This window comes from Podarcis pityusensis (assembly GCF_964106645.2).
Source record: "Podarcis pityusensis genome assembly, chromosome: 12".
Taxonomy (NCBI): Eukaryota; Metazoa; Chordata; class Lepidosauria; order Squamata; family Lacertidae; genus Podarcis; species Podarcis pityusensis.
Genome location: NC_138037.1, coordinates 4,782,654 through 4,807,137, shown reverse-complemented (window position 1 = coordinate 4,807,137; position 24,484 = coordinate 4,782,654). Strand labels below are relative to the sequence as shown.

General features: G+C 47.0%; 1 protein-coding gene across 3 annotated transcripts in view; it reads left to right on the top strand.

Annotated features, from left to right (window-relative positions):
* The first annotated feature begins 7,719 nt into the window (after positions 1–7,719).
* The window catches only part of NBEAL2 (neurobeachin like 2), a 219,488-nt gene continuing 202,723 nt past the window's right edge, over positions 7,720–24,484 (top strand). For all 3 annotated transcript variants that reach the window (XM_080973935.1, XM_080973933.1, XM_080973931.1), the window contains exon 1: positions 7,720–7,962. In XM_080973935.1, coding sequence (XP_080830061.1) covers positions 7,912–7,962 — 51 coding nt within the window. In that variant the 5' untranslated portion in view covers positions 7,720–7,911. The remainder of the gene's footprint in view (positions 7,963–24,484) is intronic.

The following is a 24,484-nucleotide window of genomic DNA, read 5'->3' as shown; positions in this document are numbered from 1 at the left end:
ATACATGTAGAACTTTGTACTGAAGTGTATCTGTCCTTGTCTCTTTGGCTGACTAGGATGTACCTTTTCCAGAAGCTGTTTGAAGGAGCTATTGTGGTGTAGTGGTTAGAGGGTCGAACCAGGTTTTGAGAGACCAGGGTTCAAATCCCCAATCAGCCACAAATCTCACTGGATGGTCTTGGGCCAGTCCCTACCTCTCCTGCCTTGCAGGGGTGTTGTGGGGACACTGAGGTCCAGCTCTGAGGGCCATCTGGTGGTTCCTTCCCTGAGAGGTTACAGGGAACCAGGCAGAGGGCCTTCTCGGTGGTGGCACCCACCCTGTGGAATGCCCTCCCATCAGATGTCAAGGAAATAAACAACTATCTGACTTTTAGAAGACATCTGAAGGCAAACCTGTGTAGGGAAGTTTTTCATGTGTGATGTTTTATTGTGCTTTTAATATTCTGTTGGGAGCCGGCAAAAATGTTCCTTTTCAACCAGGCTTTTGGTTGATCTGATTGACATCCTATGCCCTTTTAAGATGTGTTGTTGTGTGTGTGTGTTTTTGGGGGGGGGCTATTAAGGAAATCAGCCCTGAGTGCTCACTGGAAGGACAGATCCTGAAGTTGAGGCTCCAATACTTTGGCCACCTCATGAGAAGAGAAGACTCCCTGGAAAAGATCCTGATGTTGGGAAAGATGGAGGGCACAAGGAGAAGAGGACGACGGAGGACGAGATGGTTGGACAGTGTTCTCAAAGCTACCAGCATGAGTTTGACCAAACTGTGGGAGGCAGTGGAAGACAGGAGTGCCTGGCGTGCTCTGGTCCAGGGGGTCACAAAGAGTCGGACACGACTAAACAACAACAACAACATTGGGTTGTTGTTTTCATTTTTATTATGAACTTTATTGGTTAAACCACAGAGCCTAGGGCTTGCCGATCAGAAGGTTGGTGGTTCTAATCCCTGCGATGGGCTGAGCTCCCGTTGCTCGGTCCCTGCTCCTGCCCACCTAGCAATTTGAAAGCACCTCAGAGTGCAAGTAGATAAATAGGTACCACTCTGGCGGGAAGGTAAACGGCGCTTCCGTGCGCTGCTCTGGTTCTCCAGAAGCGGCTTAGTCCTGCTGGCCACATGACCTGGAAGCTGTACGCCGGCTCCCTCGGCCAATAAAGCGAGATGAGCACCACAACCCCTGAGTTGGTCACGACTAGACCTAATGGTCAAGGGTCCCTTTACCTTTACCTATGTACATTATTATGTACTTTTTGATTTTGAATATTGAGACCCCTGGGTATAGGGTAGTATATAAATTCAATAAAACTACAAGAACAACTAGGGGGGCTCAGATGCAAAGGAAGACCCCAAATGTAGGACCAAGCAAAAAGCCCATCAAGCAAAAAGCCTGCAGGATCTTGTCTTCTGCAATTTCCAGCAAGGCCCATTCAGAAACATTGACTGTGGAGCCAAAGCTCTTGCATCTTTAACAGCTGTGCAGAAAATGGGATCTCTGCAGGTGGAACTCACTTACCTTAATTATCATATTATAACTTTCCTCCATTTATATCCTGCCCTTCCTCCTGGAGACCAGGAGCACCTGTGGACAGTCCATCTCCTGAAATCTTAAAGGTGCCCTGCCTCTTTGCATGTGGCCAGCCAAACACCATTTCTCTTGACCCTGGCTGTCATTCCCACACCAAACCACACACACACAACTGGACCCGTGTGTGCGACACAGGCAACATAGCCATTTCATGCACATTCAATACGTTCACAACATAGCTGTCAACCGTCCCTTATTTGGCGGGAAAGTCCCTTATCCCAGCGCCATGTTCCACTGCTGTCCCCTATTGATGATGTCCCTTAAATTTCCCAGGTTTCAAAGGAAGCAGCTCCTCTCCCTCCCTCCCTCCCTGCTGGCCAGGGAGAAGGGAGGCTCCAACTGTGTTGCTTGGCTGCGTTGCTCACCCAATAAGGAGTCTAAGAACGACTGGGGGGTGGAGCTTGCATGCCTTGTGCCTATCAAATCGGCCACCTTGCCTGGGGACTCGCCTTTGCTCAGCGCTTCCCAGCGGAGAGGTGACGGTGGTTTTCCTTGCTGCATCCCCTTTGCCGGGTTGCTGCGCTGTGAGAACCACCGCTTGAGACTTCGCTTGGCTGCTGGCTGGGATTTCTGCCTTTGGCTCGGTGGGGCTCAGAAGTTGAACATACCTGTGCTAGGATAAAACTTATTTTGGCTGCTGATCCCTTATTTCCAAGGCAGCTGGTCCCTTATTTTCAAATCTGTAAGTTGACAGCTATGGTTCACAACCACACGCGTTGCCGCGAACCTGGAAGCAACGGAAAGAGGGGGGAAAGGGCCCTAAGAGAGAGCGCAGAAATGGGAAAATGGGGTGAAAAGTGCCTAGCAATCCCACAAGCCTTTGCAAGTGTTTTCACAAGAGCCCTTGCACAAACCGTCGAGGTCTATGGAGAGCGTGCGTTTGAGCAAGGTAGCTTGGAGGGAGAAATTGTGGTCGCTTGGTTGATTTGCCACCATTCCCACCAGCCGGACAAGCGCTGCTTGTTTTTAAGAGGGTTTTTCCTAGGGTTTTCAGAGGCTTAGAGCAGGGGTCAGCAAACTTTTTCAGCAGGGGGCCGGTCCACCATCCCTCAGACCTTGTTGGGGGCCGGATTGTATTTGGGGGGGGGAAATGAACAAATTCCTATACCCCACAAATAACCCAGAGATGCCTTTTAAATAAAAGCACACATTCTACTCATGTTAAAACACCAGGCAGGCCCCACAAATAACCCAGAGATGCATTTTAAATAAAAGGACACATTCTACTCATGTAAACATGCAGATTCCTGGACCGTCCACGAGCCGGATTCAGAAGGCGATTGGGCCGGATCTGGCCTCCGGGCCTTAGTTTGCCTACCTATGGTTTAGAGCAGTGATGGCCCACCAGCTGTTTTGGGAATACAACCCCCATCATCGCTAGCTAACGGGACCAGTGGTCAGGGGTGATGGGAATTGTAGTCCCAAAACAGGTGGAGGGCCGAGTTTGGCCATCACTGGTTTAGAGGGTGTCTGCAGGCTTTTTCAATGGGCATTCCCAATATACACAGCGGGTGGTGCTGTGGGTTAAACCACAGAGTCTAGGACTCACCGATCAGAAGGTTGGCTGTTCGAATCCCCATGACGGGGTGAGCTCCCGTTGCTCGGTCCCTGCTCCTGCCAACCTAGCAGTTCAAAAGCACATCAAAGTGCAAGTAGATAAATAGGTACCGCTCTGGCGGGAAGGTAAACGGCGTTTCCACGTGCTGCTCTGGTTCGCTAGAAGCGGCTTAGTCATGCTGGCCACATGACCTGGAAGCTGTACGCTGGCTCCCTCGGCCAATAAAGCGAGATGAGCGCCGCAACCCCAGAGTCGGCCACGACTGGACCTAATGGTCAGGGGTCCCTTTACCTTTAAGTTAGCAAAAATGTATGAGTCAAGTCCAAATACCTGCTGGAAATGTAAAGAAAAAGAAGGTACCTTTTATCATATGTGGTGGTCATGTAAAGTTATAAAAGCATTCTGGGAAATGATGTATAATGAAATGAAAAAAATGTTTAAAATATCTTTTATTAAAAAACTAGAAGCTTTTTTATTAGAAATTGTAGGTACCGATATTTCAAAGGATCAGAAAAAACTTTTTTTGTATGCAACAACAGCCGCGCGGATGCTACTAGCCCAGAGATGGAAAGAAGATAGACTTCCGGGGTGGCGGGTGACAGAATATTATGAAATATGGAAAGGATTTGCTGCGACAATTACACTAGGATACAAAAAAGGGAGGAGGAGGAGGTCAAAGAAAGAAGGTAATGACAGTGGAGGACTTGAGAATAATGGATTTGTTTTTAAATGTTTGCGGTGTATTTTTGTTTTTTTTGAATTTGTATTGTTGGATGTGGTTTGTGTTTTTCTTTGTTCTTTCTTTGTTCTTTTTCTACTTTGTTTTCTTTTGTAACTCTAAAAAAAAAAATATTCCAATAAATATCATTTAAAAATAAAATAAAATAAAGTTCCTAGAAATGACAAACCAAACTGTTGGACTATGCCGAAATGGAACCAAGAAGACAAGAACTTTAAGAAAAAATGGGGGGAAATTACAATTTATTTAGGAAACCACTGTAAGTGGATGAAAACATTAGCAGGATTTTACTAACACTTGTAATGTAACAAATACTATGGACAATATGGACAGATTTAAAATATGGATTATGAAATAATATGCATCTGAAAATGTTGACAATAAAGCCCAAGGAGGGGATGGCGGGAAGTCTAGAGATTCAGAGAAATCTCTAAATGTTGATATTTATTTGGTATTGTTATAACTCTATACTTGTAAACTCAAACAAAAAATATTTTTTTAAAAAATAATAAAATCTTGCAAACCACTCCTGGGAATATGATTGGGAACGCAGAATAAAAGCACTGATAAAAATGATTTAGTCTTACAGTCACCATTAATCCAGTTTAGTCCTTGCTTGGTTATAAATGCATCAAAAGGGTAAAAATATTTGCAGATTCCAGCAAGGATTTCTGACAGGGTGTGGAACTGATAAGGGCTTGATCAGTTAAACCAGAAATCAAGAATCTTCCATACAAACTTGCTTTCTTGCCTATTTTTATACTACGTGCGAGTATCTAGCCACTTTGAAAGCTGGGTTACCTGTGAGTAAGCCCCATTAAACACGGACTTACTTTTGAATAACTTTGCACAGATTGCAGTAGATGTTAAGGTGGTCGGTAGTGTTACACAATTAAAAACATTTCCCTTTAACCAATTAATTAACCTATTATTCATTATTTTAGCTTTTTAAGTGTTGAACACTGGCTAATGCTTTGTTTGATTTCTTCTTATAGTTCTTTACTTTTATAAAAGAGAATACCAAAAAACCCCAATTAAAAAAACAACAACTGGTTGATGCCAAACCCTTAGCAAAGGCTGGAATCCTATGCAGAATTACTTGAAAGTCCTGTTGACCTCAATAGGTCTCAATAGGCCAAATTGCTTCCTGGAACTCAGCTGGGGTAACTTCTAAGTGGTGCTGGAGGAAGTTAGAGTTAAGAATACAGTATATAAAGCAGGGGTCAGCAAACTTTTTCAGCAGGGGGCCGGTCCACCATCCCTCAGACCTTGTGGGGGGCCGGACTATATTTTGGGGGGGGAGGGGAAATGAATGAATTCCTATGCCCCACAAATAACCCAGAGATGCATTTTAAATAAAAGGACACATTCTACTCATGTAAAAACATGCTGATTCCCGGACTGTCTGTGGGCCGGATTGAGAAGGCGATTGGGCCGGATCCAGCCCCCGGGCCTTAGTTTGCCTACCCATGGTATAAGGCATCGGTACTTAAGTTAACCCAAACATCACACGCCACAATCCTAAATATACTCAATAGGTTTGGTAGGCTGCCTACAGCATATTAAAGTCAGAAAGGAATTACTTTCATTTGCTTCTACTGTACTATAAAAAGGCAAAGAATTCCACTTCTTGAAAGCTAATAGCTGGATAGAATCTTTGGAAAGACTGTGGGATGAAGGTACAGTGGTACCTCGGGTTAAGTACTTAATTCGTTCCGGAGGTCCATTCTTAACCTGAAACTGTTCTTAACCTGAAGCACCACTTTAGCTAATGGGGCCTCCTGCTCCCGCCGTGTCGCCGGAGCACGATTTCTGTTCTCATCCTGAAGCAAAGTTCTTAACCCGAAGTAATATTTCTGGGTTAGTGGAGTCTGTAACCTGAAGCGTCTGTAACCCGAGGTACCACTGTATTAACTTTAGTGCATGCAATGCACTTAGCAAAAATGTGATGAAAATGTACAGATGGTATTTAACACTATCAAAACTTGCTAAAATGTGTAAGACCAGAGCTAGCAAGTGTTGGAAATGCAAAGAAAAGGAAGGTATATTTTACCATATGCCGTGGACTTATAAAGAGGTAAAGGCATTCTGGGAAACGATATATAATGAGTTAAAGAAAAGGTTCAAAAACCAGAAGCCTTTTTACTGGGAATAGTAGGTGAAGAGATACCAAAAAAAGAAAAAGATAAAAGACTGTTCATGTATTTTACAACAGCAGCAAGAATCCTTTTAGCCCCAAAATGGAAACAGCAAAAAGTACCAACGAAAGAGGAGTGGCAGATGAAAATGATGGATTTTGCAGAACTGGCAAAGCTGACGGGAAAAATCCGAAACCAGCGTCATAAAATATTCCAAAAGGACTGGAGTAAATTTATACAATATTTGAAAGATTACTGCAAGCAATGAGCATCACTAGCAGGGTTGCCCGAAGACTCGTAACGAAAAGCTCTCTCCCTTTTTATTTTAACCTAAATTTTAATGCCTTTTTGTAATGAGTGAATCTAGAATTGGGAAACGTATATAAAATGCAACGATATAAAGGTTGGTTTTGAAAGCCGTGAGGCAGGAGGGAAGGAAGTGGATGGGCTCTAAAGAGTCAGAGGGGTAAAGTGGATAACAGTGATATGATTGTATATTATTAAATGGAAAACTGATAAAAATTACTTTAAAGAAGAAAAAGCTGGTATTTTGGTATATTCCTAGTATTACAAGGGCACACTGGAGTGATTCTGACTACACACACATACGAGTTGTGGTCTGACTTGGCTGTAACTGCAATTGGGCTATTTTCCAACTATACTGCACCCCTAGAGAGGGTCAAGTCATAGTTGGGACCCCCGGGGTCATCTAGTCTAACCCCCTGCAATGCAGAAATCTCAGCTAAAGATTGCCGGACAGTGTTGTTATCACTGCTGTCCTGCAACGCGTTTACTCCTGTTTACGGAAGGATCCGGCCCCGAGTCAGCGCGCGAAGAGGGGTCGCAACTTGCATACTTGCTCAACGGGAGGGAAGAGTCCCATTAAACTTGTGCGCGTAGAGGTTTTGTTTCCAAGTCTAGACTCGCATCGCCACTAAGGTGAGAAACCCCTCCCACAAGAAAGTTACGTGTTTCTTGCGTTTTTCTATTGTAAACCGCCTTGTGACCCTCGAATAAAGGGCGGTGTAGAAATTCAATTCAATAAATAAAAGCCAACATTTTAAAAAAAAGCCAAGACGCACTTACCCGGGAGTAAGTTCCATGGAGCTCAGCGGGCCTTACTCCCGAGTAAGACCTGTCCGGCAGAAGGCAAAGCCTTGAGCGGTTGGAAGGGGGGGGGGAGTGGCAGCCGTTGGGGTCGCGATCCCAGGAGCTCGAGAGGCTAATTTAATTTAATAATAGCAACAATCCTTGAACCTACTCGGGAGTAAAGCCCCTCCTTTGAACTGAAGACCGGGCGGGGGGAAACGGGCATTTCAGCCCTAACTGCAAGCATCGCCGCAGGCCGCGGGGACTCCTCGCGAGTAAAGCGAGGCAGTTCTCCCTGCGTGAAGCTCAGGATCAGGCCCCAAACGGGGAGGCATTTCCCCGCTTCCGCAGCTGGCAGCCACGGGACTACTCTGAAGTAAAGCGCCTCGCCGAATCGGGGCCCCCACCCCAAGGGCGAGGAGTCCGTGCGCCCCCAGGCGAGGCTGCGCGCCGTGGCGCACACCTGGAGGAGCAGCGGCGGCGGCGGCGTTGTCGGCGAGGCGGCGGCGTCTCTCCTCCCTCGGGGCCGGGGCCGGGCCGCGAATCAGGTGCTGGGAGAGGAGGAGGAGCCGGAGCCGGAGCCCGAGGGCTGGCAGCGGCCGTCGCCACCAGCATGGCGGAGGGAGCCGAGCGCGGCGCCCGGGGGAGCTTTGCGCGCCGCTTGGAGTGAAAGGCAGCGCCGCGGCGCCGCGCGTAAAGTTGCCCTTGCGCCCGCCCAGGGGAAAAGGCGCCGCCGCCTCCGCGCCATGGATCTGGCCGCCGCGTGAGCCGGGAACGGAGGGACGGGAGGCGCAGCCGCCCCGCGCCATGGCTTCCAAGGAGCGCCTCTACGAGCTGTGGATGCTCTATTTTGCCAAGGTAGGCGCTTCCCCTTTGCGCGCGCGCTTGCGCCCCTATTTTGGGGGGTGAGGCTGCGCCCCTCTTTTTTTAGGGGGTCTCTTTCCTTCGCCTTTGGAAACACCTGCGCCGACTCCTCGGGAATAAAAAGGACCTCTGGTTTTGGGGGTACCTGACCCCCCACGTCTGTTGCTTGTTACACCTCTCCTAAAACCCTGCCTCTCCTCCGAATTTAATCCTTTTGTTCCTTGTTTTGCGTTTATTTGGGGTGCGTGTGTTGCACCCCTATTGTTTATTTCCTTCCCATCTCTGGGGGGTACCGGTTGCCTTCTTCTTTTGGAAAATACCCGGGGGTGGGGGGGAGGGAGAGGTTACCTGCTTGCTCTTAAGTTGTTTGCTCCCTCGCACCTGTCCGCTCCAAAGGAGAATCCAGGTAAATCGAGAACTCTCTTTCACCCTCGATTTACCTGCTCTTTCCTTTTGTTATCGGTTCTGCGGAGAAGATAATCTTCCGTTCCTTCCACCCCACCCCACCCCACTCCATCAGTTTGCTCCCCACCGACCTCTGCTTCTCCTTCGCACCTTTTGGGGGGGCACCTGCGGCTCCAATTTTTACTTTTGTCTTGGCAAGCTCCCAGCACCATGCCTTCCTTGGAGCGAAGATCTTTCTCTTTCTCTACCCTCCCCCCTTTCAAAACACTGAAGTCAGACCACAACACCTGTTACCTGCGGTTTAAAAAAAATCCCCACCACCATCACCAATCCTCTGGCTGGGAGATGCTCAGAATTTGAACCCGGTACCTCCTGCACCACTTCAAGTCCCGCTCAAAGTCTCCTGCACCCTACTTGGGTTACCTGCAGTCCATAATGTTTCTTACCTTGTTCCACCTGTCACCCCTTTCTTTGTTCCACCTGTCCACCCCCCCCCCAATAAATATTATATGCTCCTTGGAAAGTTCGCTTTGGTGTTGCGGTTCAAGATCCATGACTCCTCTTAAGCCCTACGAAGTTAGTCATCATGTCCCTTTAACTTCAGTAGGCCTACTCTTGAGAAGGTACAAACCTAGGACTTTCTGCCTTAAGTTTATTGGAGGGGACAGTGTCCATTTTCTGACCCCCTGCTGATGCCCCCCCAAAAAACTTCCTGGTGTGGGTGACTTTGGACCCAGCCCCATCCCCCTTTCCACCTGCTAACCCCCCAGTTTCTTTCATTCTCCTGGGAAATCTCCATGCCTGGAAGAGGCGATTTTTTTTCCAATGGGAAACTCGGGGTGGACCTTTAGTTTGCAGATAATATAATCGCACCCATCTCCATGCAGTTTCATGGGGTACTCCCCCAACTCTCCCACAATTACCTGAAATTCCTGCGCTTTCTATTCTTCCTCGCCAATTCTCCCGGCGCAATGTCTTTAAAGCACCAAAGGAATCTTAATTCCTTTGCTTCCCCCTTCTTGGGCGGTGGGTTCCTATTTTGGGGTGGGTATCTGTAGCTGCCAGAAAAAAAAACCCTAAAGGGGAGCATTTGCTGGGGGGGGGGGAGAGAAAACACCAAGCGCGGGCTCTCCTTTGCCTAACCCTCCCCTTCGCTGTCTGATGCAAAATAGAATTGCAAATTTTTGCAACCCCCTGCGGGTGCCAGTCGGTGAGCAGGAAGGTGTGCTTTCTATTGTGACCTGCGTGTCGTGGACTTGGGGAATCGCGGAGCAAGTGTGCGATGCGCGCGCGGGGGGGGGGGTGGATTGGACGGCCGTCAGGTCACCCCCCCCCCCTTTCCTTGCGGACGGAATCTCGGCGATTCACTCTGTGCAAAAACCATTGTTCCTTTTGCAAGGGCAAGGAGAGGCAAGGGATCATTTTGCGAGTTTCTCCCCCCATTTCCCTCCTTCCCAATTAACACCCCCCCAAAAAAAAACCAAACCTGAAGCAGGCCCTTAGGGAATTGTGGCGTAGGAGAGTCGAATAGCTAGTCTACTTCCTGGGTCCCTTTTGCTGTGTGTGTGTGTGTGTGTGGTTTTTGGCTGCTTTTTTTGGACGGGCTTTTGTTCCTGATCTCCTTTTTCTTGTCTCCATTTAAAAAAAGGGGGGGGGGCGCGTCTCACGAATGTTTGCATGTGCTCACTCCAGAGACACGTGTGCGTGCGTGTGTGTGTGTGTGTTGTCCGGATCCTCCGGCTGGGTTTTTTGTTTGTTTCCGCTGTTAAATAAATAAATTAAAGACACAATAGCCTGGAGAAGTTTGCTTGGGAGGCGGCTCGGAGCAAAGGCATAGACTCCCTCGGAAATCCTGCTTCTTGTATGTGTGTCAGTCTGCAAAGCATCTCTCCTCCCGAGGGGGAGGGAGGGGTCCCTTGCACGTTGATGTGTGCAGGTCGCAAATTAAGAAATTATTATTTAATTGGAAAAGCATATCCTGCTCTTGCCAATTCTGCTCAATAATTATTATTAAAATAATAATAACAACTTACTTATACCCCACCCAACTGGCTGGGTTTCCCCAGCCACTCTGGGTGGCTTCCAACACTATTAATAACAATAACAATAATAATTAATAAAATTATTTATACCCTGCCCATCTGACTGGGTTTCCCCAGCCACTCTGAGCAGCTTCCAACAGAACACGAAAATACAATAACCTACTAAACATTAAAAGCTTCCCTAAACAGGGCTGCCTTCAGATGTCTTCTAAAAGTCTGGTAGTTGTTGTTCTCTTTGACATCTGCTGGGAGGGCGTTCCACAGGGCGGGTGCCACCACCGAGAAGGCCCTCTGCCTGGTTCCCTGTAACTTGGCTTCTCGCAGGGAGGGAACCGCCAGAAGGCCCTCAGTACTGGACCTGAGTGTCCGGGCAGAACGATGGGGGTGGAGATGCTCCTTCAGATATACTGGACTGAGGCCGTTTAGGGCTTTCAAGGTCAGCACCAACACTTTGAATTGTGCTCGGAAACATACTGAGAGCCAGTGTAGGTCTTTCAAGATCGGTGTTATATGGTCTCGGCGGCCGCTCCCAGTTACCAATCTGGCTGCCGCATTCTGGATTAGTTGTAGTTTCCGGGTCACCTTCAAAGGTAGCCCCACGTAGAGCGCATTGCAGTAGTCCAAGCAGGAGATAACCAGAGCATGCACCATTCTGGCCAGACAGTCTGTGGGCAGGGAGGGTTTCAGCCTGTGTACCAGGTGGAGCTGATAAACAGCTGCCCTGGACACAGAATTGACCTGCGCCTCCATGGACAGCTGTGAGTCCAGAATGACTCCCAGGCTGCGCACCTGGTCCTTCAGGGGCAGAGTTACCCCATTCAGGACCAGGGAGTCCTCCACACCCGCCCACCCGCCTCCTGTCCCCCAAAAACAGTACTTCTGTCTTGTCAGGATTCAACCTCAATCTGTTAGCCTCAAGCAAACCTCATGAGCAGTTAGCATATTTAACGCACCTTTAAAGCACCCTAAAGATCCTAGAAGCTGTGTGGTTTCCCTGTTGCTGAACCTAGCACCCTTACGAAACTATAATTCCCAGGGTTCTTTGGGGGGGAAGCCTTGTGCTTTAAAGGTATGGCGTGTGCATAGCTGTCACATTCACTGTATGTTTACAGCACATTTAATGCACGTGGCTTCACTCGGAAAACCCCGGAAGCTGTAGTTTACCGCCTGCGGTGCTACAACTCCCGGCACCCTTGACAAACTACATTTCTCAGCATTATTTGCAGGAAGCTGGGTGCTTTTAATATAGGGTGTGTTTGCAGCCTGCACGTTCTCAGTGACCATGGAATGAAGAGGGGGAATCGGCAGGGCTGGGAAACTGGAGAGAGAGCAACGGAATGGAGTGCCTTAGGAAAGGGAGCGGCTGGCGGGGACCAGGAATGTGAAACACTCCACATTCCATCCTTTCCCTGCAGGGGTTGATAATTTACTGCAGGTTTTGCCAAGCTGGTGCCCTGAGATGTTTTGAACCATCAACCCATTTAAGGACCATCGGTGTTTAAGGTCAGTGTTGGTGCTGACCTTTAAAGCCCTAAACGGCCTCAGTCCTGTATACCTGAAGGAGCGTCTCCACCTCCAGACACTGAGGTCCAGCGCTGAGGGCTGTCTGACGGTTCCCTCACTGCGAGAAGCCAAGTTACAGGGAACCAGGCAGAGGGCCTTCTCGGTGGTGGCACCCGCCCTGTGGAACGCCCTCCCAGCAGATGTCAAAGAGAAAAATAACTACCAAACTTTTAGAAGACATCTGAAGGCAGCCCTGTTTAGGGAAGCTTTTAATGTTTAATAGGTTATTGTATTTTAGTGTTTTGTTGGAAGCTGCCCAGAGTGGCTGGGGAAACCTAACCAGATGGGCGGGGTATAAATAATACATCATCATCATCATCATCATTATTATTAACTTTCTCCCCCACCTAGCTACTCCTTATACACCCCTTCCAAAATCTGCTGTGAAGAGCTGGGTGAACCCTAGAATGGATTTAGGGGTACACATGGAGAGGAGAGGAGAGAGAGGGGAATTTCCTTGCGCAAATGGAACTTTTTCGCTGGGTACCACGCAGGGAATTGCATCAAACCAAGCTTTATGTAGGATAGACCCCTTGGAAATGGATGGGCCCAGGTTTTCCCTGTCCATTCACAAAATAAACGAGTTTATTTTGAGTAGGGCGAACATTGAACGCAACCCAGTAATTAGGAAGCTTGACAGTTTCAAAATCATAATTAATGTTTTCACGGGTGATTGTCCCCTCCGAGTGAGTGAATCGGGAGATCGCAGGCAGTGATTTGGGTTGTTGAAATTTATTCCTCAACAGTTTTCAGTACAGTCGATAGAGTCTGAGACTCTGCATCTTAGGGTCATGGGTTCAAATCCTACGTTGGGCAAAAGATTCCTGCATTGCAGGGGGTTGGACTAGATGGCCCTCGGTGTCTCTTCGAACTCAATTTCTATGATTCTTAGAAAAGGAAGGGAAGGACCTGCTGTTATCTTTTAAATGTTTGCAAATCCAGTATTCCAGGCGACACCTCTACATAACAGAACGCTTAAATCGCATTTAAGTGTGCCTTAATTTCCCCCCTTTAGTTATTTCGGGTTAAATACTTGTGGAATGCCCAGTGGAGGCAGCGTAGTGAGTGTCAGACTTGGAAGACCCGAGTTCGAATCTCACTCGGCCCACGGAGCTCACTAGATGTGACCGTGGGCATCACTCACCGCCTCTCAGCCGAACCTACCCATAGCTGTCAACGTTTTCCCTTTTTTTTAAGGGAAATTCCCTTATTCCGAATTGGATTCCTCGCAAGAAAAGGGAAAAGTTGACAGCTATGAACCTACCTCACAGGGCTGTTGCGGAGATTAGATGGGGAAGGGGGAGAACCGTGGGTGTTGAATAAATAAATACCGAGACCAAAAAGCAGCGCAGACTTTTATTTTTAGCCTTGTTTGCTGAAAGAGATCCTTTCTGTTTTCCAACCTTCTCAGGCAACAATGACCTGAATTAGGGCTGGATTTGCCAAGCCCCTCGTTAGACTAGTGGAGCGATGAGCTGGGGAATTTCCAGTCGCAAGTCACAGTTCTAGGGCAGCCGCCTTGTATTGCGTTCAGAAGGTCGCGGGTTCAAATCCGGGGACCCCTCTCTGCCTTCCATCCTGCATTGTGGAGAATAGCGCTGATTGCCTTCCTGGGTAGCTGCAGAGACACAAACCAAACAGTGTTTTCAAACCCTCAAAAAAGTGTTGTGAGGTTTATCTATTTATTTTTAAAATCTTTTTTTATTAGGAATTTCAACAAGACATTTTATCAAAAAATGTATCATCCTTAATTTCCCCCCACCCCCTCCCCATAAAATAACCCCCCCTCCCCCCTCCAGACTTCCCTCAGCTCCTCTCTCTGGTTTCTCAACAAATGTTACTCTCTTCATGTTACAAAATTATATGGATCCTTAATTTACCTAACTGACTATTGTCAATAAAAAAGTTTGCGAGTGTTTATTCAAAACATGCCAAGGAGTCCAGTTCATTTTGTTGCTTCTTTAAGTACAGTGGTACCTCGGGTTACATACCCTTCAGGTTACATACGCTTCAGGTTACAGACTCCTCTAACCAAGAAATAATACCTCGGGTTTAGAACTTTGCTTCAGGATGAGAACAGAAATCGTGCTCCGGTGGCGCGGCAGCAGCGGGAGGCCCCATTAGCTAAAGTGGTGCTTCAGGTTAAGAACAGTTTCAGGTTAAGAACGGACCTCCGGAACGAATTAAGTACTTAACCCAAGGTACCACTGTACTTTGTAAAAGGTTCCCATTCATCTTTAAAGTCACAATTGTCCCGTAGTTTGTGTGTTAATTCTGCCAATTCTGCGTAGTCCATCAGTTTTTCTTGCCATAGGTCTTTAGTCAGCATTTCCTCGTTCTTCCATCCTTATGCAATTAAGACTCTTGCCGCCGTTATCACATACAAAGTGAGGTTTAAAGGATGTTCTCTCACTTACGGTGCACGGTTCTTGCAATGCTGAAGCGGGGATCACGGCGCAGTTCAAAAAATGCACCTGCTGCCTTGAGTCCGGATAGCCATCGGAATCCTAGAATTCTTGGGAACCCCAAGGCTCATCTAGATGAACCCTACTTGCAATGCAGAAATCCCTAGCTGTCAAGTGTCCCTTATTTGGCGGGAAACTCCCTTATCCCAGCGCCGCGCCCCGCTGCTGTCCCTTATTGATGATGTCCCTTAAATTTCCCAGGTTTCAAAGGAAGCAGCTCCTCTCCCTCCCTCTCTGCTGGCCAGGGAGGAGGGAGGCTCCAACTGTGATGCTTGGCTGCGTTGCTCACCCAATAAGGAGTCTAAGAACAACAGGGGGGTGGAGCTTGCATGCCTTGTGCCGATCAAATCGGCCGAGTTGCCTGGGGACTCGCCTTTGCTCAGCACTTCCCAGCGGAGAGGTGACGGTGGTTTTCCTTGCTGCATCCCCTTTGCTGGGTTGCTGCGCTGTGGGAACCACCGCTTGAGGCTTCATTTGGCTGCTGGCTGGGCTCAGAAGTTGAACATACCTGTGTCCGGAAAATCCCTTATTTTGGCTGCTGATCCCTTATTTTTGAGGCTGCTGGTCCCTTATTTTCAAATCCGTAAGTTGACAGCTATGCAAAAATCACAGATATTATTTATTATGCTTGGGCCCCACCTTTCCTTCAAAGAATCTGAGGCGACCATTACAGGTTCTGTTCCTCCCTGTTTTCGCCACACAACGACCCTGTAAAGTAGGCTGGTCTGAGAGGCAGCAGTTTGCTCAAGGCCACACACCCAGCGAGTTTTGTGGCAGAGAGCCGGGGATTCAAACGATGGTTTCTTCTAGGTCCTGACACTCTTAACACAGCCATGGGACCCCGGATACCGTTGGACTACGACTCCCATCGTCCCTAGCTAGCAGGACCAGCGGTCAGGGATGATGGGAATTGTAGTCCCAAAACAGTTATATCTAACAGATATATTAAGAAAAAGTTTAATTATGATAAAAGTGTATATTGGCAATAAGTAATTGGCAGTAAGGAATATGGAATAGACAGGAGGCTGGGTCTTTAGTGTTAAGACCAATTTATGTTTTATTGTTAAGAAAATTATGGGGTTTTTTTGTTTTGTTTTTTTAAAAAATTATTAAAGTTTCCACAATTATAACAAAAACCACAAAGCAAAATAACACACAAAAACAGAAAAAAGGGAAAATTACAACAATATAGAAAAAAGAAAAAGGAACAATAGACAAAGAATAAAAACAGACTTAATTCTTTAAAAATCCCACCTTTTTAAACCTCTTAATTGACTTTCTCTAGTCCTTCCCTTCTGAGTTTCCTTCTATGTTAAGAAAATTATGTGTCTATGGTTATTCCTGTGTGTAATTTGGTATTTGTGTTTTTTCGTTTTTTCTTGCGGTATCAATAATAATAATAATAATAAAAAATAAAAAAAAATAAAAAGCAGTTGGGAGGGCTGCGTCTGCTCTAGCCACTACAGCACACTGTCCAAGGCAAAAAGCTTTCCTCTCTGTCACATTGACAGTTCTGGCTGTTTTGCCCTCCCCAAAATCACTTCCCTCTCCGGAGATCAGAACCGGGAGCAGGGAGGTCAGGGCAGCTGCCGTTGCGAGTTTGAGAGTTGCCACTTCAGGGAAGGAGGTTGTCTGTCTGGGCTCTGAGCTGCTTGTCTGAGGTTACTTGAGGGATCGGGGCTCGGGTCGCTGAATCCAGAAGACAAAATATTTCCCGGCCTTCTCTGCAAACTCTCGTTTCAGGGCCAAACCAACAGAACAGTTTCCCAGATATTTCTTCCCCTCTTCTCTACCTCCCCCCTCTTTTTTTTTTGGCTACCGTCCCTCCGTTAGGCAAATTGTGTCCCCTACAACAAGATCTTTGTTTTCATTCTGCAAAAAGAAGAAGAAAAAAGTGAAAACTGCCCGGGCGAAGGGGAATTCCTCTCTCTGTTGTTGTTGTGTTGAAGAGGAAGCCAATGTAGCTTGCAGAATACTAATAAAGCCAATTGAGAAAAATAAACAAGATCTGATTTGCTTGGAATAAGCATCTGCAATAATAAATATATACATTTAAAAAGAATATTCAGTGTGGTTGTGCTTCCGTTGCGCCGATCAGAAGATAAGAGCAATGGCAGAAGAGGTAAAAAAAAAAAAAAAGGTTTAAATAGAGATAAAGAATTGGGTCGTGCTGGTCTTTTCCTTTCGTTTTCTGCTCTGGGTCATAAATTAACAAATTGACTTTTTATATGAACGAAGGTTAAGATGCACGGTTCGTTTACTGGTCTGTTTTGCTGTGCCTGCTCTCGGTTGAATTTGTCTGGTATCCTTTTAAAGCCACAGGGGTTTGTCTCATCCTTACTTCTAAGCTCGTCCAAGTCATCGGCCATTGCCACATCTTGTGACAGGGAGTTCCTCAAGGTGCACTGGGCGAAGGCATAGCTGTCAACCGTCCCTTATTTGGCGGGAAAGTCCCTTATCCCAGCACCGTTTCCCGCTGCTGTCCCTTATTGATGATGTCCCTTAAATTTCCCGGGTTTCAAAGGAAGCAGCTCCTCTCCCTCCCTCCCTGCCGGCCAGGGAGGGAGGGAGGCTCCAACTGTGTTGCTTGGCTGCGTTGCTCACCCAATAAGGAGTCTAAGAACGACGGGGGGGGGGGTGGAGCTTGCATGCCTTGTCCCGATCAAATCGGCCGCGTTGCCTGGGGACTCGCCTTTGCTCAGCGCTTCCCAGCGGAGAGGTGACGGTGGTTTTCCTTGCTGCATCCCCTTTGCCGGGTTGCTGCGCTGTGGGAACCACCGCTTGAGGCTTCGTTTGGCTGCTGGCTGGGCTTTCTGCCTTTGGCTCAGAGGGGCTCAGAAGTTGAACATACATGTGCTCTGAAAATCCCTTATTTTGGCTGCTGATCCCTTATTTTCAAGGCTGCTGGTCCCTTATTTTCAAATCTGTAAGTTGACAGCTATGGGCGAAGGAGTCCTTCCATGGAGACGTGTGTAGTAGCTCAGAGGTAGAGCATCTTCTTCTCCCACAAAAGGACTCAGACTCTGGCTGGCTTTTTCAGGAAGCGATGGGAAGACCCGCTGCCGGTAATTGCGGGAAAGCAGGTGGCGCTGTGGGTTAAACCACAGAGCCTAGGGCTTGCCGATCAGAAGGTCGGCGGTTCGAATCCCCGCGACGGGGTGAGCTCCCGTTGCTTGGTCCCTGCTCCTGCTCACCTAGCAGATCGAAAGCACGTCAAAGTGCAAGTAGATAAATAGGTACCACTCCGGCGGGAAGGTAAACAGTGTTTCCGTGCGCTGCTCTGGTTCGCCAGGAGCGGCTTAGTCCTGCTGGCCACATGACCCGGAAGCTGTACGCCGGCTCCATTGGCCAATAAAGCAAGATGAGCGCCGCAACCCCAGAGTCGGCCACGACTGGACCTAATGGTCAGGAGTCCCTTTACCTTTACTACCTCTTTTGTACCTGCCTAGATATTTATCCTCTCAGGGACGTTGCTTTTTGAGGGTAGAGTGTAAACCTCCAAAATAAATTTGGGGGAGAAGTAGAAACTTTCAAATACATTTTAAAGAAGACCAATACTTCTGCCCCAGAATAAGCAATAATTATTGGGTTGTAGAGTTGACAGGGCCCCAGACAATGCAGAAAAACAGTATTGAGACCAGCTACATGAGACAATGGTTTCATATTATTTTTATTAGATATATGTCGCTATCTGGAGAGGGATAGCCTGACTTCTTCTTTTATAAATGCTTTATTGGTTTTAAAACTGCATAACAGAAATAATCAATAGGTGTTAACGACAAAATAAAGAGAAACATTGATTCCTTGATTGCTGCTTGTTTTGTTCCCCATTCTATACTTCAGTTTAACACGACCTCTGATCTTCCCATTATGTTCCCGAGTTAGATTTTTTGGATATGCACTTGACTTTATTTTCTCCCTACTCTTTAACTTGTTTTAGATTTTTCCAAAATAGTCCTATTCACACACACAAACTTGATCGATACCTGCCAACGGATTGATATTTTGACAATGTTCTTTTACATAGACTCTATCTATATTCCACTCTCTGGAATTTTTTTCCTCTGTAACATCTTGTAGCCTTGCTGATAGTTTTGCTAATTCTACATATTCTCTTAATTTGTTTTGCCAATCTGATTTGGATGGGATGGTTTCTCCCTTCCAACCTTTTGCAATTAAAATTCTGGCAGCAACTGTAGCGTACATAAAGATTCTCCTAAACTTTTTTTGGAATATCATTAAGGGTGCCCGATTAGCTAAAGTGGTGCTTCAGGTTAAGAACAGTTTCATGTTAAGAACGGACCTCCGGAATGAATTAAGTCCTTAACCCGAGGTACCACTGTATTGTGTGTGTATATTAGTCGCCAACGTGTTGCATAAGTCGTACTACAACTCCTGATCTCTACCTGATTCCTGTCTGCCGGGTTAGATCCCGAGTGTGCAAACTTGACTCTGCTAAAGGGCGTTGCATTTTGCAAGTGACTCTTCGGAGGAAATGGAAAATATTTTTGTAGCACCTTAGTTGTCTGGGAGTCCAGCGGATTTTTCACCTTGACTTGCTGCTGTCAAATGCCTGGTTGCCTGAGCTAAAGTCTGAATTGGAGCTAGCTGCTTCTCTGAACCACACGACGGATGCAGGTTCATTGCTGACAACCGCCCTGACTATAAACTGCTCCGCGTGAAACTCAAAGCGACGGCGAGAGCCGTTTCCAGAAGGCCTGCTGCGGTCCCAGGAAAGCGATGATCGTTACGCTTGCCGGGACCTTTTAAAAACCTTGCTTCCCCTTGGCTGTTAACCTCAATATATTTAATTGGCCCCAGTCCTAGCATGGCAGAGCAATGCGGGCTGCCTGTTCATGTTCAAATTTCGCCAGGCGCATTTTGCACCTGGCTATCAGACAAAGGGACGCGGGTGGCGCAGTGGGTTAAACCACAGAGCCTAGGACTTGCCAATCAGAAGGTTGGCGGTTCGAATCCCCATGACGGGGTGAGCTCCCGTTGCTCGGTCCCTGCTCCTGCCAACCTAGCAGTTCGAAAGCACGTCAAAGTGCAAGTAGATAAGTAGGTACCACTCCAGCAGGAAGGTGAACGGCGTTTCCGTGCGCTGCTCTGGTTCTCCAGAAGCGGCTTAGTCGTGCTGGCCACATGACCTGGAAGCTGTACGCTGGCCCCCTCGGCCAGTAAAGCGAGATGAGCGCCGCAACCCCAGAGTCGGTCACGACTGGACCTAATGGTCAGGGGTCCCTTTACCTTTACCTATCAGACACTTGTGACCAATTGAGGATGCCTGGACATCTGGATGGTGCCTGACGTCTCCACCATCTGGAGCTGCGTTCCTGGAGATCCTTGGATCGGGGCCGTTTTCACACACTAGCAACACAGCCTGTAGAATTCTATTCATTCTATTTTATCTGTGCCATCAGAATGAATTTCAGGAACTAAATTGCTTTTTCCGCACAGCCTGAGCAGGAGCAGTCACCATTAAGAAAAAAGAGGTCAGAATAAGCCAATATATATGTGAACTGTCCCTGCCTCAAGTGACTTTTCTTCTCAAAGCTCTTAACCTAGCTCAAGGTTGTCATCTGAAGTAGCCAGACGATTAACAGAGAATCAAGCACAGTCAGTCCATTACAGTGGTACTTTGGTTCTCAAACGCCTTGGTTCTCAAACGCTGAAAACCCGGAAGTGTTCTGGTTTCCAAACGTTTTTCAGAAGCCTTACATCTGATGAGGCTGTTGGCTAGTGTTTCCGCGGCGCCTGCACCAATCAGAAGCTGTGCCTTGGTTTTCGAACATTTCGGAAGTCACACGGACTTCCAGAACGGATTAAATTTGGCGCCTTTGTTTTTGCCATTTTTTGCGTTTTTGTTTGTGTGACTTTTTCATTTTTCTGACTGTGGCTTGTTTTTCATTTTACGATTGATTGATTGATTGATTGATTGTGTGACTGCAGAAATGGATAAAAAAAAAACCCATCCAAACAATGACTATCATCAGTGCAGGTATTAAAATTAAAGCTAATTTTAATTTTTATCATCTGCAATACTGTCTTATTTATTTTATAGTACAGTACATTGATTATTGCTTTCATTTTATGGTCTTGTTAGATAGTAAAATTCATGTTAAATTGCTGTTTTAGGGGTTGTTTTTAAAAGTCTGGAACGGATTAATCTGTTTTGCATTACTTTCTATGGGAAAGCTTGCCTTGGTTTTGGAATGCTTTGGTTTTGGAACGGACTTCTGGAATGGATTAAGTTTGAGAACCAAGGTACCACTGATTTGGAAAATTAGGCTTTAGTCTTGCCCCAAAATGACAGCTAGACATTCTGTTTTGGTGACTGTAACCGTGGTTTAAGGAGCCATTTGGTACCTAGCTTATCTATCTGAGTTTCTAAAAGCAAGTGTGAGCATCTTCGATTGGGACTTCAAGAAAAGCTGTCAACCAACATAACTGTTTTGAGACTTAGCTGTTCCTGGGCCTAGTGAATCAATGCAGAGCTGACTTACAGTTGTGATGATGTCAAGTATCTTGTTAGTTCTTTGTGTGAGGAAAATTAGTGTGCGCCTACACTAGGCGTCATTGGACATCCATGGGAAGAAGGATAATGGGAGCAAGAGATCTGGAGGAATTTGACAGGTTGGCTGGCCTGAGGGCTGCCTTAGGAGGAACACAGTTCTAGAAGATCAATTTATTCCATTTCTGGACAATCCATCGATCAAAGTCCTCTCGGAAATTGGCGAAAATCAATAAAATACACAAACGGCGTCAATAAAACGATCACTTGTAAATCACAGAGAAACCCCACCGGCCGTCATAAAAATGATATTGGGAGCAGCATAGGAACAGACTGGTGTAAAATTGAATGGTAACCAGGCAAAAGTCCACAAGAGCAATCCCTTCTGTGGTTTCCAGAAATTGAATATCCCTATGTTATGAAAGTAATGACAAACCTAGACAACATCTTAAAAAGCAGAGACATCACCTTGCCAACAAAGGTCCGTATAGTTAAAGCTATGGTTTTCCCAGTAGGGATGTATGGAAGTGAGAGCTGGACCATAAAGAAGGCTGATCGCCGAAGAATGGATGCTTTTGAATTATGGTGCTGGAGGAGACTCTTGAGAGTCCCATGGACTGCAAGAAGATCAAACTTCTCCATTCTGAAGGAAATCAGCCCTGAGTGCTCACTGGAAGGACAGATCCTGAAGCTGAGGCTCCAATACTTTGGCCACCTCATGAGAAGAGAAGACTCCCTGGAAAAGACTCTGATGTTGGGAAAGATGGAGGGCACAAGGAGAAGGGAACGACAGAGGACGAGATGGTTGGACAGTGTTCTCGAAGCTACCAGCATGAGTTTGACCAAACTGCAGGAGGCAGTGGAAGACAGGAGGGCCTGGCGTGCTCTGGTGCATGGGGTCATGAAGAGGCGGACACGACTAAACAACTAAACAACAACAACATGTTATGAATGGTCTGAACTGTCCCTGGATTTAAGTTCTCAAACCTAGCTCAAAGCTTTCCTCTGAACCAGCCAGAAGTTTAATTGACAACCCATCACCGTCAGTCCTTCGTTTGAAAAATAACACTTTACAGCTGTCTTGCCCCAAAATGGCAACCAGACATTTTGGCGACTGGTTTAAGGAGCCATTTGGCACCTAGATTATGTAGAAATGTTCAGGATATTTATTAATATCCTTCCTAACTTGTGCTAGCAAGTTCATTTACTTAGCAGAGTTACATTACTCTTTTTACATGCACAGCGGATAGCTGGTTGCAGGCTTGTGTGAGCCTCTGACTATTATACAATTCAGTCTGTCTCAGATTGCATTGTACGTTACTGGTAAGTTCCCTTGAATCCCTCTTAAAAGAACAAAGGCGCCACAATCTTAATCAAAGTCAATAAAAGAAGTTTACTCACATCAGTTCACGGTTGGATTCCTGAAGGCAGACTTGGTTACAAGTATGTACGTGTGGATATACCCCGTATGGGGGAATAATCCCAGTGCTTCTGCTAGCTGAGAGCTAGCAGAGCAGTCCTAGCTAGAAGCTGGTCAAAGGAAGAAGGAAGTCAAAAAGAAAAGCTGCGTGACTCGTCCTTTTGTTACCTGGACAGGTAAGGTCACACCCTTCTATCACATGCAAAAGGAAGGATGCTCCAGCCAGGAGGAACAGGAAGTTTCAACTGGCTGGGCCAAACATTCCCTTGCATGTCCACTCTAGGAAAACAAGGAATGTTGTACTTGACTGCTCCCAGTGGATTACATCCCATAGTATATATCTGAGTTTCTAACCCTGCAGTTAAGGACCAGACTGGTGCCATATTTATTGCTTCACCCCCGTTCTTAGAAGCTGTGCTCCATTTTGCATCTCCTAGACCCTGGATGCTTGCAATTGCCACCTAAACTGCATGTGCTCATATTTTGGGTGATGAAGGCCCAAAAAGCATGAGCTGCTTTCTCGTTTCCTCATCCTCGCTGAGGATGGGGCCCCCGCAGTAGTCCCGTTCCTTCCTCTCCGGGCAGCAGTCAATCGCCCGTTCCTTTGTAAAGAATGATTAACGATCTTTGATCGTAAACATGCTAGGCTGCCTGTCGGGAAAGATTACCCTTGTAAAGACGTGATCTGCAAGTTGGCTGGTGGTTTGAGGTTTTGGGCCTAGAATCCATTGCTCTGATCAGAGCCGTCTTTCCCATTGGTCTTAGCAGTGCGTTGCGCCAGGGCTCCGGCCTCTCAGGAGCGCCCCAGCAAGTGGGGGAGCTGCGCAGCTTTCCCTGCACGCCCGCCAGCTGCGCCACGCCAAGTATATGGTGGGCGGGCGGGCAGCTTCCTTCCCAGGCCTCTGCAGGAGGAGAGCGTATCCCTGCAGAGGCTTAGGATGGAAGCGGCATGTAGCTTCCCTCCCAAGGGAAGGTAAATGGCGTTTCCGTGCGCTGCTCTGGTTCGCCAGAAGTGGCTTAGTCATGCTGGCCACATGACCCGGAAGCTGTACGCCGGCTCCCTCGGCCAATAAAGCGAGATGAGCGCCGCAACCCCAGAGTCGGTCACGACTGGACCTATTGGTCAGGGGTCCCTTTACCTTTACCTATTCCTCCAAGGACACATGGTTCACCCCTCTCCTTAATTCATCTCTACAACGACCCTGTGAGGTAGTTTAAGGGGCTGTCACTGACTCCATTGTCACCCGGGGAACTTAAGGACTGAGTGGGATTTGAACCCTGATCTCCCAGGTCCTAGTCTGACGCTCTAACCACTACACCTCACTTCCCTCCTAGATTCCTTCTGTGATGGGGCAGCTCTATTCAGTGATCTTCACAGTAGGTGAGCAGCGTTGACTGCAACCCCGTACTTCGGGAAATTTTGAAGATGTGGAAGTCCCCTCGCTTTCCCCCTACAACCCCCGGGGGGGGGGACTGAAATGGGAGGAAGAGGATTGAAATGGTATCCTGTACTTGTTTTCTTGTCAAACCTAAGCTTATGTTACTGGTTTGCCAGTATAAGATGCATCATTTATAACTTGACATATAAAGCTGTGCTATTTAAAATATATGTGCCATTTGCAGAGCAATCCATCGCCTGGTTTTTCAGAAGCACGTTCCACTCTGTTTAGCAGAGTTTGCTCCCAGATAAGTCAACACAGGGCCTCAAAGGTTGCAAACGCCTTTATACCTTCTGTATGGCCAAAATTGCAAATATACCCAATACTGGCAGCAGGAGGAGAAAATTGCAAGCTCCTGCGACTTGTGCACCACAGCTTTTGCCGCCAGAGAAGCAGGAAAATGCAGAAGGCGTTGAAAGTAAAAAAACCCAAAAAACCTGCCAAATCAGGGATGGGAAATTTGTGATTCTTCAGAAGTTGCTGGATAATCCACTAGCCCCTTTGAGCATTGCTGTGCTTTGTTTGTGAGCTGAAAGCAGCAACAGTGGGTTGCATTTGCTGGACTGATACCTGTTCTGGATATGGGATAAATCAGGGAACACTGGAGATTTCTGCTCCTGTTTCCATTCAGATCATAAGAAGAGGTTGCAGGATCAGGCCAGTGGCCC